This window comes from Copadichromis virginalis, linkage group LG13 (assembly GCF_057382275.1).
Source record: "Copadichromis virginalis isolate Kocher_CV1m ecotype Utaka linkage group LG13, C_Virginalis_male_GT1.1, whole genome shotgun sequence".
NCBI classification, from domain to species: Eukaryota; Metazoa; Chordata; class Actinopteri; order Cichliformes; family Cichlidae; genus Copadichromis; species Copadichromis virginalis.
The window spans coordinates 16,519,405-16,536,392 of NC_140630.1; the positions used below are offsets into that span (position 1 = coordinate 16,519,405).

The following is a 16,988-nucleotide window of genomic DNA, read 5'->3' on the forward strand; positions in this document are numbered from 1 at the left end:
CACTGATATGCAGTGTGATGGAGAGGCCAACACTCCTATATTAACAACCTATTCACACCCCTTTTTAGTTTCTGTGGAACCAATTAAACCTGCTTTTGGGCCATGAGCTTTCCAACTTCATTCTTTAGTAAAGAGCAGTGAGCAACAGAGAGTTGCTCCATAGACAACCGAGAGCTCATAACAGGTTATCAGTCTAAATTAAGTTAAAATTTTCATTAGCAATTAGCTGTATGCAAAATTGTTGAAGAATTTTCTTTCCATGTGTTGAGTGTGAAAAGGGAAACTTGATCAAACTGAAAGATGAGAAAATTTACTTCTGCATCTTTTCTAGACATAAATTTTAAGGCTAAGTGATGATTTAACATCAGCTCATTCATCTTCCCCAGCTCTATTTTTATATTACAAAACAACAAGGTTCTTGATTATTTAAACAAAAGACACAAAAATGTCTAACAACTACTTTTTAAGTGCTCACCAGCACTGACACCGTCAGGAATGTATGAGCACGAGAAGCCTCGCTCATGCTCCCTTCCTGCGCTCTCCATGGTGCTGAAAGTCTCTACTTGTGTAAAATAACTGAGACTGGTAACGATCATGCTTAATAAGCCCTGTCAACACACAACAGAGATGGAGCACAATTGCAGTGTGTCACTGTGGCCAATGGATGTCATGTCTTAGATGAGCAACACTGATAGAATTACGTAGTCTGAATATTAAAACTAGTCCCCGCTGCTCCCGTGGACAACATCATAACTGAAATAGAAATTTCAGAACAGACCACAAACGGCCCCTAAAGATTCAGGATGTTCATTCTAAATGATGCTAATAACGAGAAAAATATTGTGGTAGCACTACTAATTTACAACTTTGGCAATGCCATAGCCAACTTGATAGTGCATGTACAACATGGCCTCTAATACTCTAAGAAAGTCCATGGTTCGAATCCCAGTGAAGCAGTTTTTGCATGTCATTATTCTATCTTGTGAAATAAATAGTTAAATAAAAATGAAAATCATAGATGTATTACTTATCATACCTACATATGATTAACGGGGAGGCCAGGAAATGGCTGGATCTGTCCCATGGTGGTGAATGTACAGCCTGCCTTTCAGAATCTGTTGTGAATGATCAACAGCACTTTCTGTACAAGGTATTTATCTAGTCATTTGCTTCTCCTCATCAACAAATAATATTTCAAGTTGCTGGTTTGCCCACTGAGAGCAACTTAGTACTCTGCATCTTCCCCAAGGACACTTCAAATTGTAGACAGAAGAATCGAACCGCCAGCCCCCGCCAGCAGCGAACAAGCGGAGTGTCAATAATTACAGCAGAGCCACATTTCTTTAACTGTAAGTACCATACTGTTTCCTAAAGAAAACTGGCCCTGCCAACACATAAAACACTTTGTACAGACTCATCCACAATGTCACACATATGCATAATGTTTAATGTATACCCCCAAGCAGCTTTTCCAAGTCTGTGTAAAACGATGGGAGTAAAGAGTGAGGCATTACATCTGACGCTGACGCCCTAACCAGCAGCTTCAGAGGAGACACCTACTAGAGATATACAACTCTGTGTATGGGCGTCAGCGTTTAAGGCACCTTACAGCAGGAGATATAGTGTATGCATTTTGTGTCATTAAAGTTTAAACCGATCCATGTTTAAAATGGCTTTAATTGATAGAAAACACACTGCTTAATGCAGATTAAAAGCTAACAGATGACTAACAATCATCATATACAATGCTGCTTAATCTCAATAGCAGAGGCTGTCAGGGAGAAGTATGGCAACTCTGCATTATCATCCATCTTTAATGAGAGCAGCAGCGAAGCCATGCACTCTGCGCATCATCTGTACATCATGTCTACACATGCTGTCATATGGAGCTCAACACTACGGGGATCATCTTACAAAGCTCATGTCACTCTGAAATTGGTCTGCATCGCTTGGTTCATGTCTAGATACATTTCACAGCATTCAGAGCAACGCTGGGCAACAGACGGAACCTAAGTGAGACAAGACCTTCTGGGATTTCACTTCTGCAAGCATCAAGCAACACTGTAATTGACAGCTGGGCTATTCATTCTGCGCAGCCACTCTGGAAAATGTCAGAAGAAGTCAAGAGGTAAAATCATTGTGAAGCAGGCCTGCATACTTTGCCTGAACAAGGTTCAGCTACTAGGCTGCCCTTTGCTGTCATTCATGTTTGCATTCACCCTTCAATAATATTCCCTTTAATCCGCGTCTACGCTTCTGTTTACTAATAGAAACGGACTGGGTTGCTGCCATATGAGGGGCAAGCTAAGCAATGTAGCATGCTGGCTATGAAGGCAGAGAAACCTGATCCTGCTGTTAGCCTGCAAGGAGAAAAACAATTAGCATATTAGCCTGGCTACCTAGGAGGTTAATCGAGACTGGTTGCTGAGGGCAGCGGCTGTGGTGGTGGTGGTGGTGGAGACGAGTAATCCTAACACTTTACCAACCTTCTCAGAAAATGGAAGTTTTGCTTCTGTGCTCACCCACAGATTCGGCCTCACAGAGTCATTTCTGTTGCTAAGAGAGAGAGCAAGAGAGAGCGAGAGAGAAAGATTGGATCTCTAAAGCAGAATCACCGCCTGCTGGGATCTGTGAAGGTCACTGCCATGTCCTCTGCGCACTCCCTCTCTCTATCGCTCTCTGTGCATCACCGCTCACAGCTCAAAGCACCAATTATAACGTTAACCATGTTTTGATGTCCATGTGTCAGTGCACCACTGGCATTGTTGATATCCGAGGTGGGTGGTGGGCTAAGGGGAGTGGAACGAAGATGAGGGGGAGGCTAGGAAATGGCTGGCTCTGCCTGATAATCAGCACCAGAAAATGCGAGTCCCATGGCGGTGAATGTGCTGGTCTGTCTGGCTGCTGTGATTCCATGCAATGACATGCAAGGTTAGGCTGTTTCTAGTACTTTAATAGCTCTGTATGGCAAACATAGAACATCAGAGTATATTTCATAGTTTAAACAGTCAAAAACATTCTGAGACAGTTCCTTTTTTACCACTGCTAAGAAACATACAAACATGTAAGTGACTTTTTAAATTAAGCTATAAAAGAAAAACTAAATCCAATACATGCTGCACGAGGGATGATTATATGCCGCTATCCCTCTATGAACGTCCAAATATAAAAACCAGCTCAACCTTTCAGGTGAAAAATTGTCAGGCATAAAAAAAGCTTTAAACGTTGACTTCTACGACTTGACTATAGGTTGTGCAGACCCAACCAATGCAAACTCTGACATTGAGCCGTTTGACTACAGCTGAAAAAGAGAAGTCGTTAAACACTAGAAACCATAAGCTGTAAACCAGCAGGACAGCCAGGTACTAGCTAGCTATCTCCCTCCTGCAGGCCTCCCATGCCAGCTTAGGTCTCAACCAGCAGAGATATATGCAAATGCGTTTCCACTGCCAGTTTGACTGGAGGAGGATAAGGTGGCTTAAGACAGTATCGCACACACTTTGAAAATGTTAGAAATATCATCCCAATGCTCTTCGCCCTTGTGGAGCCAGGTACGCATTGCCCCTCTAACCTTTCACCTTTGAATGCTTCCTGGGGCACGGATGTCCTTTTAATAGTTCAGAGACTGGCCAAAGAAGACATAACAGCCTGACAGCAGGGTAGCATAGTGGCGGCCCTGGGTGTAGGGGGGCGGGGGACCTCTGTCTATCCCATGATATACATAGTCCAGCCTGATATATGGCCACTTCTTGTCTGTGGATTAACATATATCCCTGTGGCAAACTACAGTTGTCCCTAGATGGCCATCATTTCAGGCCCAGGGAGGATCTTCACTAGATAATAACTCATGAGTCACATGTTCCACATTAGAGGAGTATGAGAAAAGAAGGTTAATCAGTGATACCGAACATAGCCAGTTTGTAAAAGCTTGTTAAATCTAGTGTGTGCTGCTCAAGTACAACATCTATTTCTCCATCTGCTCAGAATCTAAAAGCACATTAAAATTGTGAGACATTTTTACTAAACTCCACACAGCTTATGTCTTTTTCTTTTTGGCTGGATCTTAAAAATAGATTAATGGGTTTTAAGTGAGCTATGAAGGAAAATTTCTGCTTTCCTTCTTAACATAGCTGACTGGATATTTTTTTGAAGAGGTCATCCTTGCTCTGGAAAATATTGCCAATTTGAAGCATTTTTCTGACTTCTTATAGACTGAACAAAGAATTCAAATTAAATAAGTAGCCAGCTAATGATTATGAAAAGAAGGGCTGGGAATAGGCATGTGAGCTGGAGTGGAAACTGGTCACGCTCTGCCCTGGGACAGCTGTGAGGCATGCTCTCTCTCCCGCAAGTGTCAACAACACATGACAAGACGCGTGCAATTCAGCTACTTGCCACAAGAACATAGTCCACCTACACGCATGCCTTCAGTGCACTTGTGCATGTGTGCAGATATACAGCTCTTTAGGAAAGGGTTTGTTTTTTTCATGTATTTTTTCAATTAGTTCTGGATTTTCATAAGCTTTGGGTTGAAGGGGACCAAGTTGGGCCAAGTTAGGCCGGGGTTAGTGAGAGCGACAGCTGATGGCAGGGTGTGTGCACTATGCTGTTCTGGCAAAATGCAGCTGGTCTGTTGCCAAGAGCAAGGGATACACAGGCTCACAACAGTTCCTCTCTGCAGGCACCTCAACAATCTATTCTGCTTAAAGGCGCACCGAAGAGTGCACCAGCGCACCTCATTTCCTCTGCCGTGGAATATTTTTTTCCTTGTGATACGGGGAAATGTTGCCAAAGACACGGAAACACTGAGGTGGGGTTCGGACTCATCTTTCATCAATTCCTTAGAATGAAAGCTAAGCCTTAGTGCATAAAAATCAATAACAATCTTCAATTATGGAAAATGCATTGGGATGATTTAAAATCCACCAGGGTTGCCATATTTCATTAGAGAGGCTCATTGGATTGATTTCTCCTCGCAGTTTGAAAGCAGATTTAAACAATACAGATTTGCCGTTCCACCGTTAAACAACCAAGTGTTAGTTATTAAGACTCTGATCATGTTTTTACCACGAAAACTTAAACCACACACTGACACGGGTCAGAGAAGATGGAGCCTCAGGACCAAATACGTTCTCAACCTTAACTTTATTAGTGAAAATGCACAAGCACAGTCTGGCCAACACATCAAACTCCCATTGAGGAAAACAAACCTTTAATAGCCTTGTGATTGCCCTGTTGACACTTGTCTGTTGCAAACATCAGAAACAGCACATGCTTAATTCAAGGTTTCAACGATAAATGGGCTATTTTAAATTAAATGTAATTATTTTAATTTATTACTCCTGCTGAAGGTTAGGATTTTGATATCAAGGAATTTAAAAAAAGAAACTACAATAGGCTAAAATTTGAATCATTGTACAGTCCTGTACAAGAGTCTTGAGCCATTCATTACAATTTGCTAGGAAAGTGGTGCAGTTATTTATTGAAACATGTAAACATACATGGAAGTACAATGCGGTATATGAGGCATAAACTGTTTGGGCAATTCTTATGAGCTTGAAAATCAATATATGCTATGACCACCTTTTTACTACAATACAGTCTAAATCAGGGATGGGCAATCTCAGTCCACGAGGGCCGGTGTCCTTGCAGGTTTTAGATGTGTCCTCGAACCAACACAGCTGATTTAAATGGCTAAATTAGCTCCTCAACATGTCCTGAAGTTCTCCAGAGGCCTGGTAACGAACTAATCATGTGATTCAGGTGTGTTGACCCAAGGTGAGATCTAAAACCTGCAGGGACACCAGCCCTCGTGGACTGAGATTGCCCACCCCTGGTCTAAACTCTTAAAGAAATTACAAGAAAGCTTCCCTAAGTAGTTTTCAGGAATAGTTCTTCAGGCTTCTTCACAGCTCTTCTTTGGCTGTTGTTGGCTACCTTTTGCTCCTTTCTCTCTCAAAATGGTCCTACACTGCTTCTATAATGTTGAAGTCTGGACCCTGGGGAGGCCAATCCATGACTGATAGAAAAAACACACAGTGGAGCACTTTTATTGTGATTCTGAAAAATAAAGTCATTGCCAATCATTGTCATTGACAATACTTTTTTGTCCTCCACTTATCTAGTTTCCTCACTTTTTTCAAGGACACACTGCACACCATGCCAACATATGCCAAGTTTTGGGTAATAGCACATAGCATCTCTTTGGGAATCATCTTGTTGGTTTAAAAATAAGTGGAAAGAAAAATGCTATTTTATGCCTCGCAAACTGTTTTATCTTTGGCTTTTTTAAGGTTCAACTAAAGTGTTTGTGTTACAGTGTGCTAGTTACAAAATGCATGAAAAGATTTGCATTTGGTTTTTTACAAAGTCGTCTGTTATGTGTAGACAACACTGGTCCATCGGTGCGTTGTTTTATGTGTGAACGATTCAGAGGTCAGTATTAAGAGGCTTAACAAATGAAAAAATACATTCCTCTGAAGATGGCCAGGTACATCGAGTGGACTAAAGATGACTGAAAAAGCAGCCAATGTCCAAACTTTGAAAGCGCTTCAGAAAGTCTGAAGAACTGCTCCTTGAAAACAAAATATAAAAATATATATAAATTAGGGCTGAACCCAACACTTGCACAGTATTTAACTTCAACACGTAATTCATCAGTATTACAATTTCCTATAATTGGGATGACCTTTAAAATAGCAGCATTACATATGAAAGATTTTGCAAGAAAATTTGACAAAATTTAAAGAAATAGCAGGTGACTCAAGATTTTTGCACGGTAATGTAAAAATGAGCAACAAATGCCGTATCACATAAAGCAGAATTTATATTTATAGAGAAAAATGTAACACTGGTGACGGAGAGGGTCAAACAAATTTTATGTGTCAGACCGCAAATGTAAAACAGCTATATTTGCTGTGTAATTTAATGAGTAAACAATAGTGTATAATATTTGTCATCATTACTACAAAGACAAATATAGAGTGTAGACCCAGGACAAAAAAAGCATGCAAATATATCAGATTTGGATACAGCAAAGCAAATACAGAGTCGAGTGTACATGCAGAGCGAGGAGCACTGCTCCATCGCTGTTCTCGTTGGGCTGTTTAGACAGAAACAATTGCACAGTCCTGATGGCTGTTGGCTCTAAAGTGAACATAAAACTCTGCATGTTGCACCTTAGGGGGATGAGGGGGAGGCTGAAGGTAGCTGCATCAGCTGTTGTACTGAGGTGAGGTGGGAGGTGTATTTTTTTAGCCTCATTTGGTGTATATGTCTCATCAAAACACAGAGATACAATGGGTGGTGTGGTGCTTGGACTGAAGTACGTGACAGTTCACTCTTTTGTTGCTCGTACAGCAGCTGTGTACTGTCAGTTCATACCGGTGTGTAGCTGATGTGAAACCGCATTGTAACAGAAGCCTGTTTCTACATCTCAAAGTCCATCGCCAGGTTTCTTCTGAACATCTGTGGAGTCTTGTGTAAATGAAGTAGCAGTTTAACAGTAAAGTTGACCTCATGGGAAAAGATTTTTAAAAATTTTAAATGTTCTGATTGTGTAAACAGACCAACAGTGACAGTATATGCTTTGTGTCTGCACTTGTATGGTTACGAGACTCCTGCAGAGGTCATGGAGACAATCTACAAAAAAGAGCTTTGAAGCATTTGGTATCTGGACTTTAAGGCAAACACAGTTATTTTCAAAGTGTGACCAGGTCGATTTAGAGCCTCACTGTGCACCCTTACACTTAAATCTATCCAAACAGCAAATAAAAACATAACCCGAGTGTTAAAATAATAGCAAACAAAGTGCAAAATGCATTAGTCACAGATGGGGTTTTAAACTGTACTCTGTAAAAGAATGGCGAATGACTTATACTGCCCCCATGTTCTGCCTCTTAAATGCAGACCTAGGTTGCTGGAGCTGGAAAGAGTACACTATGATCGTAAATAAAAAGAGACACATTTGGAACCTGCCCTCAGACTGAAGCAACAATTGTTCAAAGACAGGAAAATTTATGCCCATAACCACAAAATCAATCGATAAATATTTTGATTATTTCATAAACTTCATTCGAATAATTTTATTTGCTTCTCACCTGTAGAACAGACCTGATCGAGGATTTCTCAGAGTTTTCACTGAGCCACTTTCTACAGAGGACAATGGCGCCATTCATGCTTGAATAGAAAGTGGTGCCACAAATGCAAAGCCTCTATACGCCTCCTCCTCCTCACACATTCAAAATAACACAGGCGTCATATAAGAACTCCTGGAGGTGGCATGATGCAGAGTAGATAACTAGACCATTAGATAACCATACTGCATTGAAGCATCACACCACAAAAAACGGTCCAGGACTCTACATGAGGAAAATAAAGAGCAGGCTTATATATTAACAAGCCTGTCAGCGTGGCCTTAGTGTCCTCCACTTCAGTACCTCTGAGTGGGTATGCTTACATTTCCCCTCAGTCATACATATTCATTATAATTTTCTTGAGTGAGACTTTCCCTTCTTAGGAAACCCCTTATTTAGACTGTGTGAAGTCTTTACTGTAAAAAGGGAATTGAATAATCAAGCTCACCCAGGCAGCGAGAGAACGGCTGTTTACAGGATAACTTGAAGCAAATCAAATTAGAAATGTAGTAAATATGTGGTTTAAAAATGGCATTTGGGCAATCTGAAATGCCTGGCAGATAAATGATTCCATAAATATAGCCATTACAGCACAATGCCAGAAACATCAATAGCTTTTTTTTATTATTATTATCTTATGTTGGGCTTTTTTTTTTTCAGTCCACATAGGAGGAAGAACCAGACCTATAAAGTATTGTTCTGTAGTGTGGAATACAAGCGTATTGCCTTGTTTTAGAGAGGCAGAGGTAATGCTGTAAACATCGCTTGTTTACGGAGTTTTGATCATTTTTCCAACAACTCTTAGGTGCATCTATCAGCTTTGCCGTTTTAAGAACAGCACAGCGCAGGTTTGCAGACTTGAAATGGCCCCAATTCCAAAAATCCAAAATACTGCACTTGACGTTTTACTTCGCTACATCTTCTCATCTTTTTCCTACTTCCAGTACGATCCTTTGATCTTTCACTTCTATCTTATAAGCCTGACAGAGAAGAGTTAGGATACAGCTGTGTATCAACAGCAGAGCACACAAGGACACTACACAAGGTATGTAACACAACACCCCCTCTAAAACCCTTCGTCACCCTCAAACCCCCCGTTTCCATTTCCTCCTGTGTCTCTCTCAGAGTTTCCACCTCCGTTTCCTTGCCCGTGATTCCAGGTTCCCAGTACCGCCACAGAAAGCTGACCACCGCCACCACGCCAGCTATGCATCCTGTTTCTGACATATGCCAACTTAGCCTGCTGCACTAGTCAGCTGAACACAGATCCAGTTTCCCCTTCTTAATACCCCTAACAAGCCTTTTCCCTCAGCAGCCAAGTGTCAAGCCTATCAAAGTCACCTAACGGGATGACTCTGCCTTCCACACACAGCAACACAAAAACAAAGGGAAAGTACGAGCACTAACTAAGATACACGCTCTCATTTTTTGCTATTTCTCCTCATTTGCAAGATATAAGATGCAAACAGATACCGACTAACAGTCACAAGATGGATACCTAATTATATTTGCATGGTTTGTTTTCATCACTTTCTCAGCGGGATGGTGAGAAGTATGAGGGAAGACATATGGTTTGATGCCATTTCTTACACCAGGATCCATGAGCACAACTAAATGACAGAATCCTGACAGCTAATACTGGTGTAGAAAATGTATTTCTATTAACAGGATACGAACCACAGGCTTTCAAGGTGGCTGTAATTAAACCGTCTCAGCTAACTATAGAACATTCTACAATCTTCCTCTTATTTCTAAAATCCTTGAAAGAGTGGAAACAGTAAACAGATTATTTGCAGAGGAATGGTATATTTGAAGAGTTTTAGTCAAGATTTAAAGTACATGGTAGCATAGAAACAGCACTAGTGAAGGTTATAAATGATCTGATTGCCTTTGACAGTGAACTCATCTCTATGCTCGTGTTGTTAAACCTCAGTGTAGGATTCAATACAGCTGATCATATCATTTTAATACAGAGACTAGAATGCATTATAGGTATTAAAGGAACTACACTATAATGGTTTGAATCATATCTATCTGGTAGACTCCAATTTGTTTATGTAAAAAACAAAAAGTTAGTCATGGAGTTCCACAGGGTTCTGTACTGGGACCAATACTATTTAAATTATAAAACACTGCTTTATTTATTTCTCTATAAAGCCAGTTGTTTTAACACCTGTTAAACAACAGGTGTGTCTTAAAGACAAACATCTGGATGAGCTCCAATTGTCTTCTCAAGTCAGACATAACTGGTTATTATATTTGGAACTAAACATCTTAGAAACATGGTGTTTCACGTATTGTGGATGGCAGTAACCTCCAGTAACAGTGTGAGGAATCTGAGTCATTTTTGATCAGAATATGTTATTCAATGTTCACATTAAACAAATATTTAAAAATGCTTCCTTTCACCATCGCAATAGCTCTAAAATTAGAAATATCCTGTCTTGAGGTGATGCTGAAAACCAATTTCATGCATTTGTTACTTCTAAGGTAAACTACTGTTATTCACTATTATCAGATTATTCTAAAAGTTGCCTGAAAAGCCTTCAGTTAATCCAAAGCACTGTAGTTAGAGTACTGACAGCAACTACAAAGAGAGCATATTTTTTCCACATATTGACTTCTCTTCATTGGCTCCCTGTTAAATGCAGAATCAAATTTAAACTCCTTCTCTCCACATACAAAATTTTTAAGAATCAGAACCCATCATATTTTAAAGACCTCATAGCAGTATATTATCCTAATGGAGCACACCGCTCTCAGACTGCTGGCTTGCTTGTGATTCCTAAAGTAGAATGGGAGGTAGAGCCGTCAGCTTTCAGGTCCCTCTTCTGCGGAACCAGCTCCAAGTTTGGACTTGGGAGACAGACACCTTTTAAGATTAGGATTAAAACTTTCCTTTTTGATAAAGCACATATTTAAGGCTGGATCGGTTGTCTTTGAGACATCCTTTAGATATGCTGTAATAGGTTCCAACTCCTGTGAGACACTGAGCATTGATTTATTTACCACTGACGCATATCATTACATTTTTGTCCTCTCTCTCCCTTGGAGCAGATAGGAGTAAAACACACTTTTCTCTTCCTGAGCCTGGTTCCACAAGTGAGATCTTCCTGTTAAAAGGGAGTTCTTCCTTTCCACCCCCGTAAAGCCCTTGCTCATCAGACATTTGATTATTGGAATTTGCTTCCAAATAAATAGAAACCCAACAGTATTGTGATTGTGATTTGGCTCTATATTTAAAAAAAATAAATAAACATTAATTGAATTTAAGGGTGCAGCTCTTTATGTCCCATTTTATACCAGTCCTTATAAGAAAGAGATACAGGCAGGAAAGGGTCAAGTCCACCAAAAACACATGATAGCAGAGCAGTGGGAGTGAGAAGGGTCATTCATTTGAATATCAAGGACAAAGGATATCACTCTCACTCTCTGTTCTATCTGTCCATCAACACAAAAACATCCTCTTTCCCCCCAAATTCTATAAAACCGCTGAAGACAGATCGGCAGCATGACTGCACTTGCTTTCTTGTATTTGTTCTTTGGATTAATATTAACATATCTCCCATGGCAAGTAAGCATCGTAAAATAAAATACTGTAAGCCGTGTTTTGCACACTCTGAGAATTACTTTTAAAACACCCCTCTGTTCAGGGGACCACTTGGACTATACACAAGTGTGTGAGTCACGTATGAAGCTGCCTTTAATACAAATGTGAATCAGCCATGATTCATCTACCCCCAGCAAAGTAATGGGCAGTCACCCTTATTATACCGTTTCTATATTAGTCCTGCAGACAGGTTACCTTCATCATGCCACGAAAATATTTGATGTGCAGCACAAACACCTAGTGTAAACATTTAGGAGGATAAATGCAGGGGGGAAAGGATCCAAAATTGAAGAGGGCACGCTATCTCAATCTTAATGTCCATGAGAAGTCCCAGTGGACTTCATTAGGAGTGCAGGATCATATGCGTGGTTACATAAAACTAGTGCATGCCATGTGAAATCCACACTTTCACCTGAGAACTTAGCAGCTGACATGGCATGAGGATACTTTTGTGTTTTGCTAAAGCTAAATAAAATGAAGGAACTGCTCTCCTCTCATCCCACCCATAGCTGTCATGCAACATCACCCCCTTCATTCAGGAGTGGGAGGTAGTAAACAGCCAAAGGACAATAACAATCATGCTGAATTCATTCTAAAGGCGCTTCAATCGGCACAGCACTCCGGGGTGTGCAGAAGATGTACATAAAAAGGAAACCATCAGATTCAGCCAAGGGAAATGCAGCTTGCGTTATGAAAGCCATTATAGAACAAGAAGTCAGGTCAGTGCCATAGAAATACACAAGGATGTGTATAGCATGTGCATCAGTGATTATGTACGAGCAAATTCAGAAAGAAAGACTGTTGATGGGCCAGCAGACATACCTTGTTTTTAATGTTGCAGTGACAGCAAACAGTCCACAGATATTTGAGGGTCCTCCATAGCAGAATGATGAAGAGACCCCCAAAAAACGTCACCATGGAGGAGGCGAGGAATGCCCACCACATGCGCTGGCCATTATTGTCGCAGGGCACCTCGGACGAGTACGGGATGACAACGTCTGCCATCCTCGATATTAAGATCGAAGAGTCCGGATTTATGTTATTATTGATATTGCTTGTCCTCATAGAGCTGTCGCTTCCATGGGGAACCGTGCCATCTGCCTCAGCTAGCATTTAGGAGCCTTGGAGAGCCTGTGCCAGCGTCCCCAGCCCCACTCACCAGCCATATTGCTTGGGAAAAATAAAAACAAATCTCCCTCTTTGCTGTAGATTATGTTAACCCACCCGATAAAGTCTCTTTCTGTTTTTCACAAGCCTGTGAATTGTTTGTTCGTGACAGAAGGAGACACGGCACACGCGAACCTATCCAAAACAGCGGGTCGGTGGCCTTTGGCGAGAGGCATTTAAATCCGCAATAATGACGAATCTTAGGCGCTTCTCCTTCCGAGGGGGGTCTCTGGCTCTTTCACGCAATATGCCATGGCAGAGACGGCATCGTTTGCAGCCGTCGAGGCTGCCACTGATATTTCGGTTAATGTAAACACAGCGCCGGGGAAAATTGTTGCAGCCCAATCTCAGCGAGTCGACCTCTAGCCGTCTTCCATTCAGGTATCCTGTCGATTCACAGGCGGAGAATCGATTTCATTTTCTTGAAGCGTTAATCGAATGTGAGAGGACTGGAAAAGAAAAAAAAGGTTGGAAAAGCTGGGGAGAAAGTGCACATGAATCGAATTTAATTCTAGAGGTGTGTAGCTGTCACTGCAGAGAACAAGACTGTTTTCTTGCGGGCGTTTTCGTTGTCAATTCTGCGTAAAAGGGCTGGCGCTCGGGTGGTTATCGCTGTCTCCATTCGGTCCCCTGCAGCCCTGGCACGGAGCGGCCAGCTGAGAGCGCCTGTCAGATCCGCTCCAGAGGAGAGCGGGGAGATTTACAGGTAGGAGGGCGGAGCGAAGCGCTAATAATAAAGACGGACAGAGGGCAGAAATACCGTTTATTCCAAGTACCGACCGGAGTCCGCTGCTCGGACGTATAAAGAAGAAGTGGGCTACAGTTGCGCCTTTGCGTCTTTATTGCACGCCAGTGACGCACGTCGCAAAACAAGCAGGGATTTTAACAAAGGGACTGTGTTGATCAGCCACAAACTTCAGTATCCTGATTAACATAAAAAAAAACGATAACCACTCCCACCCCATCCCCACTGGGTTCTTATACAAGGCAGCATAAAACAACCTGTATGGATATTATTGTAATGAGTGTTCATTAAGGATAGTGCTCCTTTTTCAATTACTGAGTCTGTGGATTTTCATCTATGCATGGTTCCCATTTAAAAAACTGAACTTGGGCCACAGGATAAATGCCCCTCCCAATTACTGTAATATGCTTAGGCTTTTAGCTCACATATTGGGTCAAAAACAGGTGTGGATTGGTGATGACGGCAAGCTATGACTAGCAGTAGTTTATGGCTGCCCTCAAGTAACCAGCCAGAGCAAAGGATATGTGGATACAGCTGGCTTAGGGCCCTGAATAACCACTGACCTCTCTAATGAGCAGCAGACAGGCAGGTGCACACAGCCACCTGTGTCACAAGGCTCCAGACTTCTTAGAGATCGTTTGCAATGAAGTCCCATCAAAATGTCTTTCATAATACTTAACTTTAGCTGACAGCTCAGCCAAAGGTTTCTTCTGGACTGCGATGATTGCAATGCCCGGATTAGCAAAGATCAAGGAAAGGAATATTAACAAGTGTTGCTCTAAGCCAGTCATTTTAGGGAATGAGTTTCACCATACAAATCCCCCATGAAGCCTGGTGGTATGAGACCTAATGTCAAGCACAGATTGTTTGAAAAGGTAAACATGCCGATGCATATGAAGAAGACGTGTGGTAAACTGGAAATATCAGTGTTTCAAAAACAAAAGCACCTGTAAATGCTACAAATCTGTTAAACTGGTGTAAAACACTGAAGACAAAGCTGTCTGTAAATGACAGCACTGCAGAGTTATGACTGTCTGCAGAAGCGCCTTGCAGAACAACACTTTACCCACCTTTGGTTCACATATTTAATAAGAGTAAAAGAAAAAGAGTAGCAACCTCCAAGTTTTTTTGTTGTTGTTGTTTTTTCTTAATCTTGTGATTTCCTATTTCCTTCCTTTATTTACACCAAGTTTGGTGAGAATCAGACAGGACAAATGTTAAAGCACACCTTTATTCAAGCAAGATTTGATCAGCAAGTCCTCAGCCTGGGACATAACTGTTCAAGTACAGGCATTAATCCACAGCTCTGAAGTCGTCCTCCTGCTGGTAAAACAGTGAACTGTCCCATTAAAGGCAAATGATGCTGCCCCACATTAGGTCTGCCATCATGATGCACTGCCAGGAAGCAAAAATGTTGCTTGAACTCAGGGTAGACTGGTGAAATGATAATAACTTTTAATAAGATTTCAAATGCCTTCAGATGAAAATATGTATTAATGCTCATTTTATAATACCTGGTTGTCAAATCTCATGAAAAAAAAGAAAGCACCCATAGCACATGTCCCATAATAAATAGTGCTGAGGGTTATACTGTTAGAGGGAGCTTCAACTGGTCTTTCCTGATGAAAGGCCAGCTGTTAGGTGGGTGGTTCCTGTGGGCCAGCAGAACTTTCACTCAAGGATGACGAGGCGGACAGACGATGGGATTGGCATTAAAGCAGTCAGGTGGTAATCTGCAGGACATTTTGGAGATGCTGAAGTCAACATGCCGGAGAACCAAAAGACGGCCAATCAAACAAATCCATCTCACTTCAACAACGAGATGTGACGTGAGCCTGGAAAGGCCACGGCTCACCAGTGCGGACTACAAAGATCCTTCGCTGTCAGACTTCAGACTTATCGTGTTCAGTTGAGCTGTCAGCAGCTGTCTTGAAACAGACACCCCAGCAGGAAGGTTGGAGACCATACTCCTTTCTAAAACAGGCACGAGGAGACTTGGAGGACATAAAGATCTTGGGCACTGCATAGTAGAGCTGCACATAAAAGTCTATCAGATTTAGGGAGTAATTTGAGGCCAACATCTCGAACAACATTCTCCGGAGAGCATTTTCACTGCCATGTTTATTCTCACCATTGTACAACTACAGCACATGGCCTGATATCAGAATCAGAATACTTTATTAATCCCTGGGGAAATTATATTGCTGATTATGCAGAATCAGTGCTGGATGTTTTTTGAGACACTGGGCGCTCTCTTGCCTCAAGGAATCCAACAGGCAGCTGTAGGGTGGTCACTCGCTGTGATATTATTGGTTAGAGGGCCACATGAACCCGGATGAAGAGCTCAGAGGTATCAGACTACAGTAGCTGCAGAATTCCAGCTGCATGGAACATGATTCTCATATCTTATATAGATCTGGACTATTTGTTCATTTTTGTAAGGAACACCTTGTTTTCCAAGCAAAACTCTTGTTTGTGTTAAAGAAATTATAGTGAAGTCTTGGTACTTGTCTTTAATGGAAATCTGATTGATTTTTTAAAAATCCAACATGAAAGAAAAGATGCTGGTAGAATGTAAGAATTCAGTGCCAGATTGGCCAGCATAAACATCAAGATTACACGGGTCAGTCACAATCAGATGGCAACACTGGGCTTAACAGTGTAACACAATGATAATTACAATAAATAATATCATTTTATACTAGCTGGTGTTCATAATATACCCAGTGATAAAGTTCAATTCTATACAAATATCAGCGCTCCAAATTATGATGTAACACACTTATGTCCAAAAGAAGGTGAGATCTTTGTAGTAATCTAAGAAAAATCACTTTTAGCAGTTTGATTCATCGTGTAGTGATTTACACATTCCCAAAAGATCCACAGTTTGATCCCAGGGAGACACAAATCCCATTGGATTGTGTCAAAAAAGTAGCCTAGAAGTTTGATGTAGCTCTAAAGGTCTCTGAACCGTTTTAATCAGGTAGTCGTATTAAGTGCCTCATGTTTCTGTATTTGATAAACAACCAGTTTCTCAAAATTTAGGAGAAAAAAAAAAATATTGGTGGATATAATGGAGCTGCCTTTACAAATGACCTGGATCAAACCAATTTGCATGACTTGTCTCATGCTGCTCATACTGCTGCTTTTATGCCACTGAAATGACGCTGAATTGTATACTTTTCTTAAGTTCCAGGCAGATATTTTCCAATTGCCTTTTCTCATCTCTGAAACCATTTCATCTGCTAATTTCAGTAAAACAAGATCCCTTTTGTCCTTAAACATCTCTGTAGGACATGGCTGCATTTTTAGTGGCGCATTTGCTCTCAGC

General features: G+C 41.2%; 1 protein-coding gene across 12 annotated transcripts in view; it reads right to left on the minus strand.

Moving 5' to 3' along the window:
* The window catches only part of kcnma1a (potassium large conductance calcium-activated channel, subfamily M, alpha member 1a), a 150,838-nt gene extending 137,958 nt beyond the window's left edge, over positions 1 to 12,880 (minus strand). For 9 of the 12 annotated variants that reach the window (XM_085477559.1, XM_085477557.1, XM_085477567.1 and 6 more), the window contains exon 1: positions 12,568 to 12,858. In XM_085477559.1, coding sequence (XP_085333685.1) covers positions 12,568 to 12,858 — 291 coding nt within the window. Of the gene's footprint in view, positions 1 to 12,567 lie in introns of all 12 variants that reach the window. The other 3 variants (XM_085477566.1, XM_085477564.1, XM_085477565.1) reach the window with 1 other exon arrangement.
* Positions 12,881 to 16,988: the final 4,108 nt, after the last annotated feature.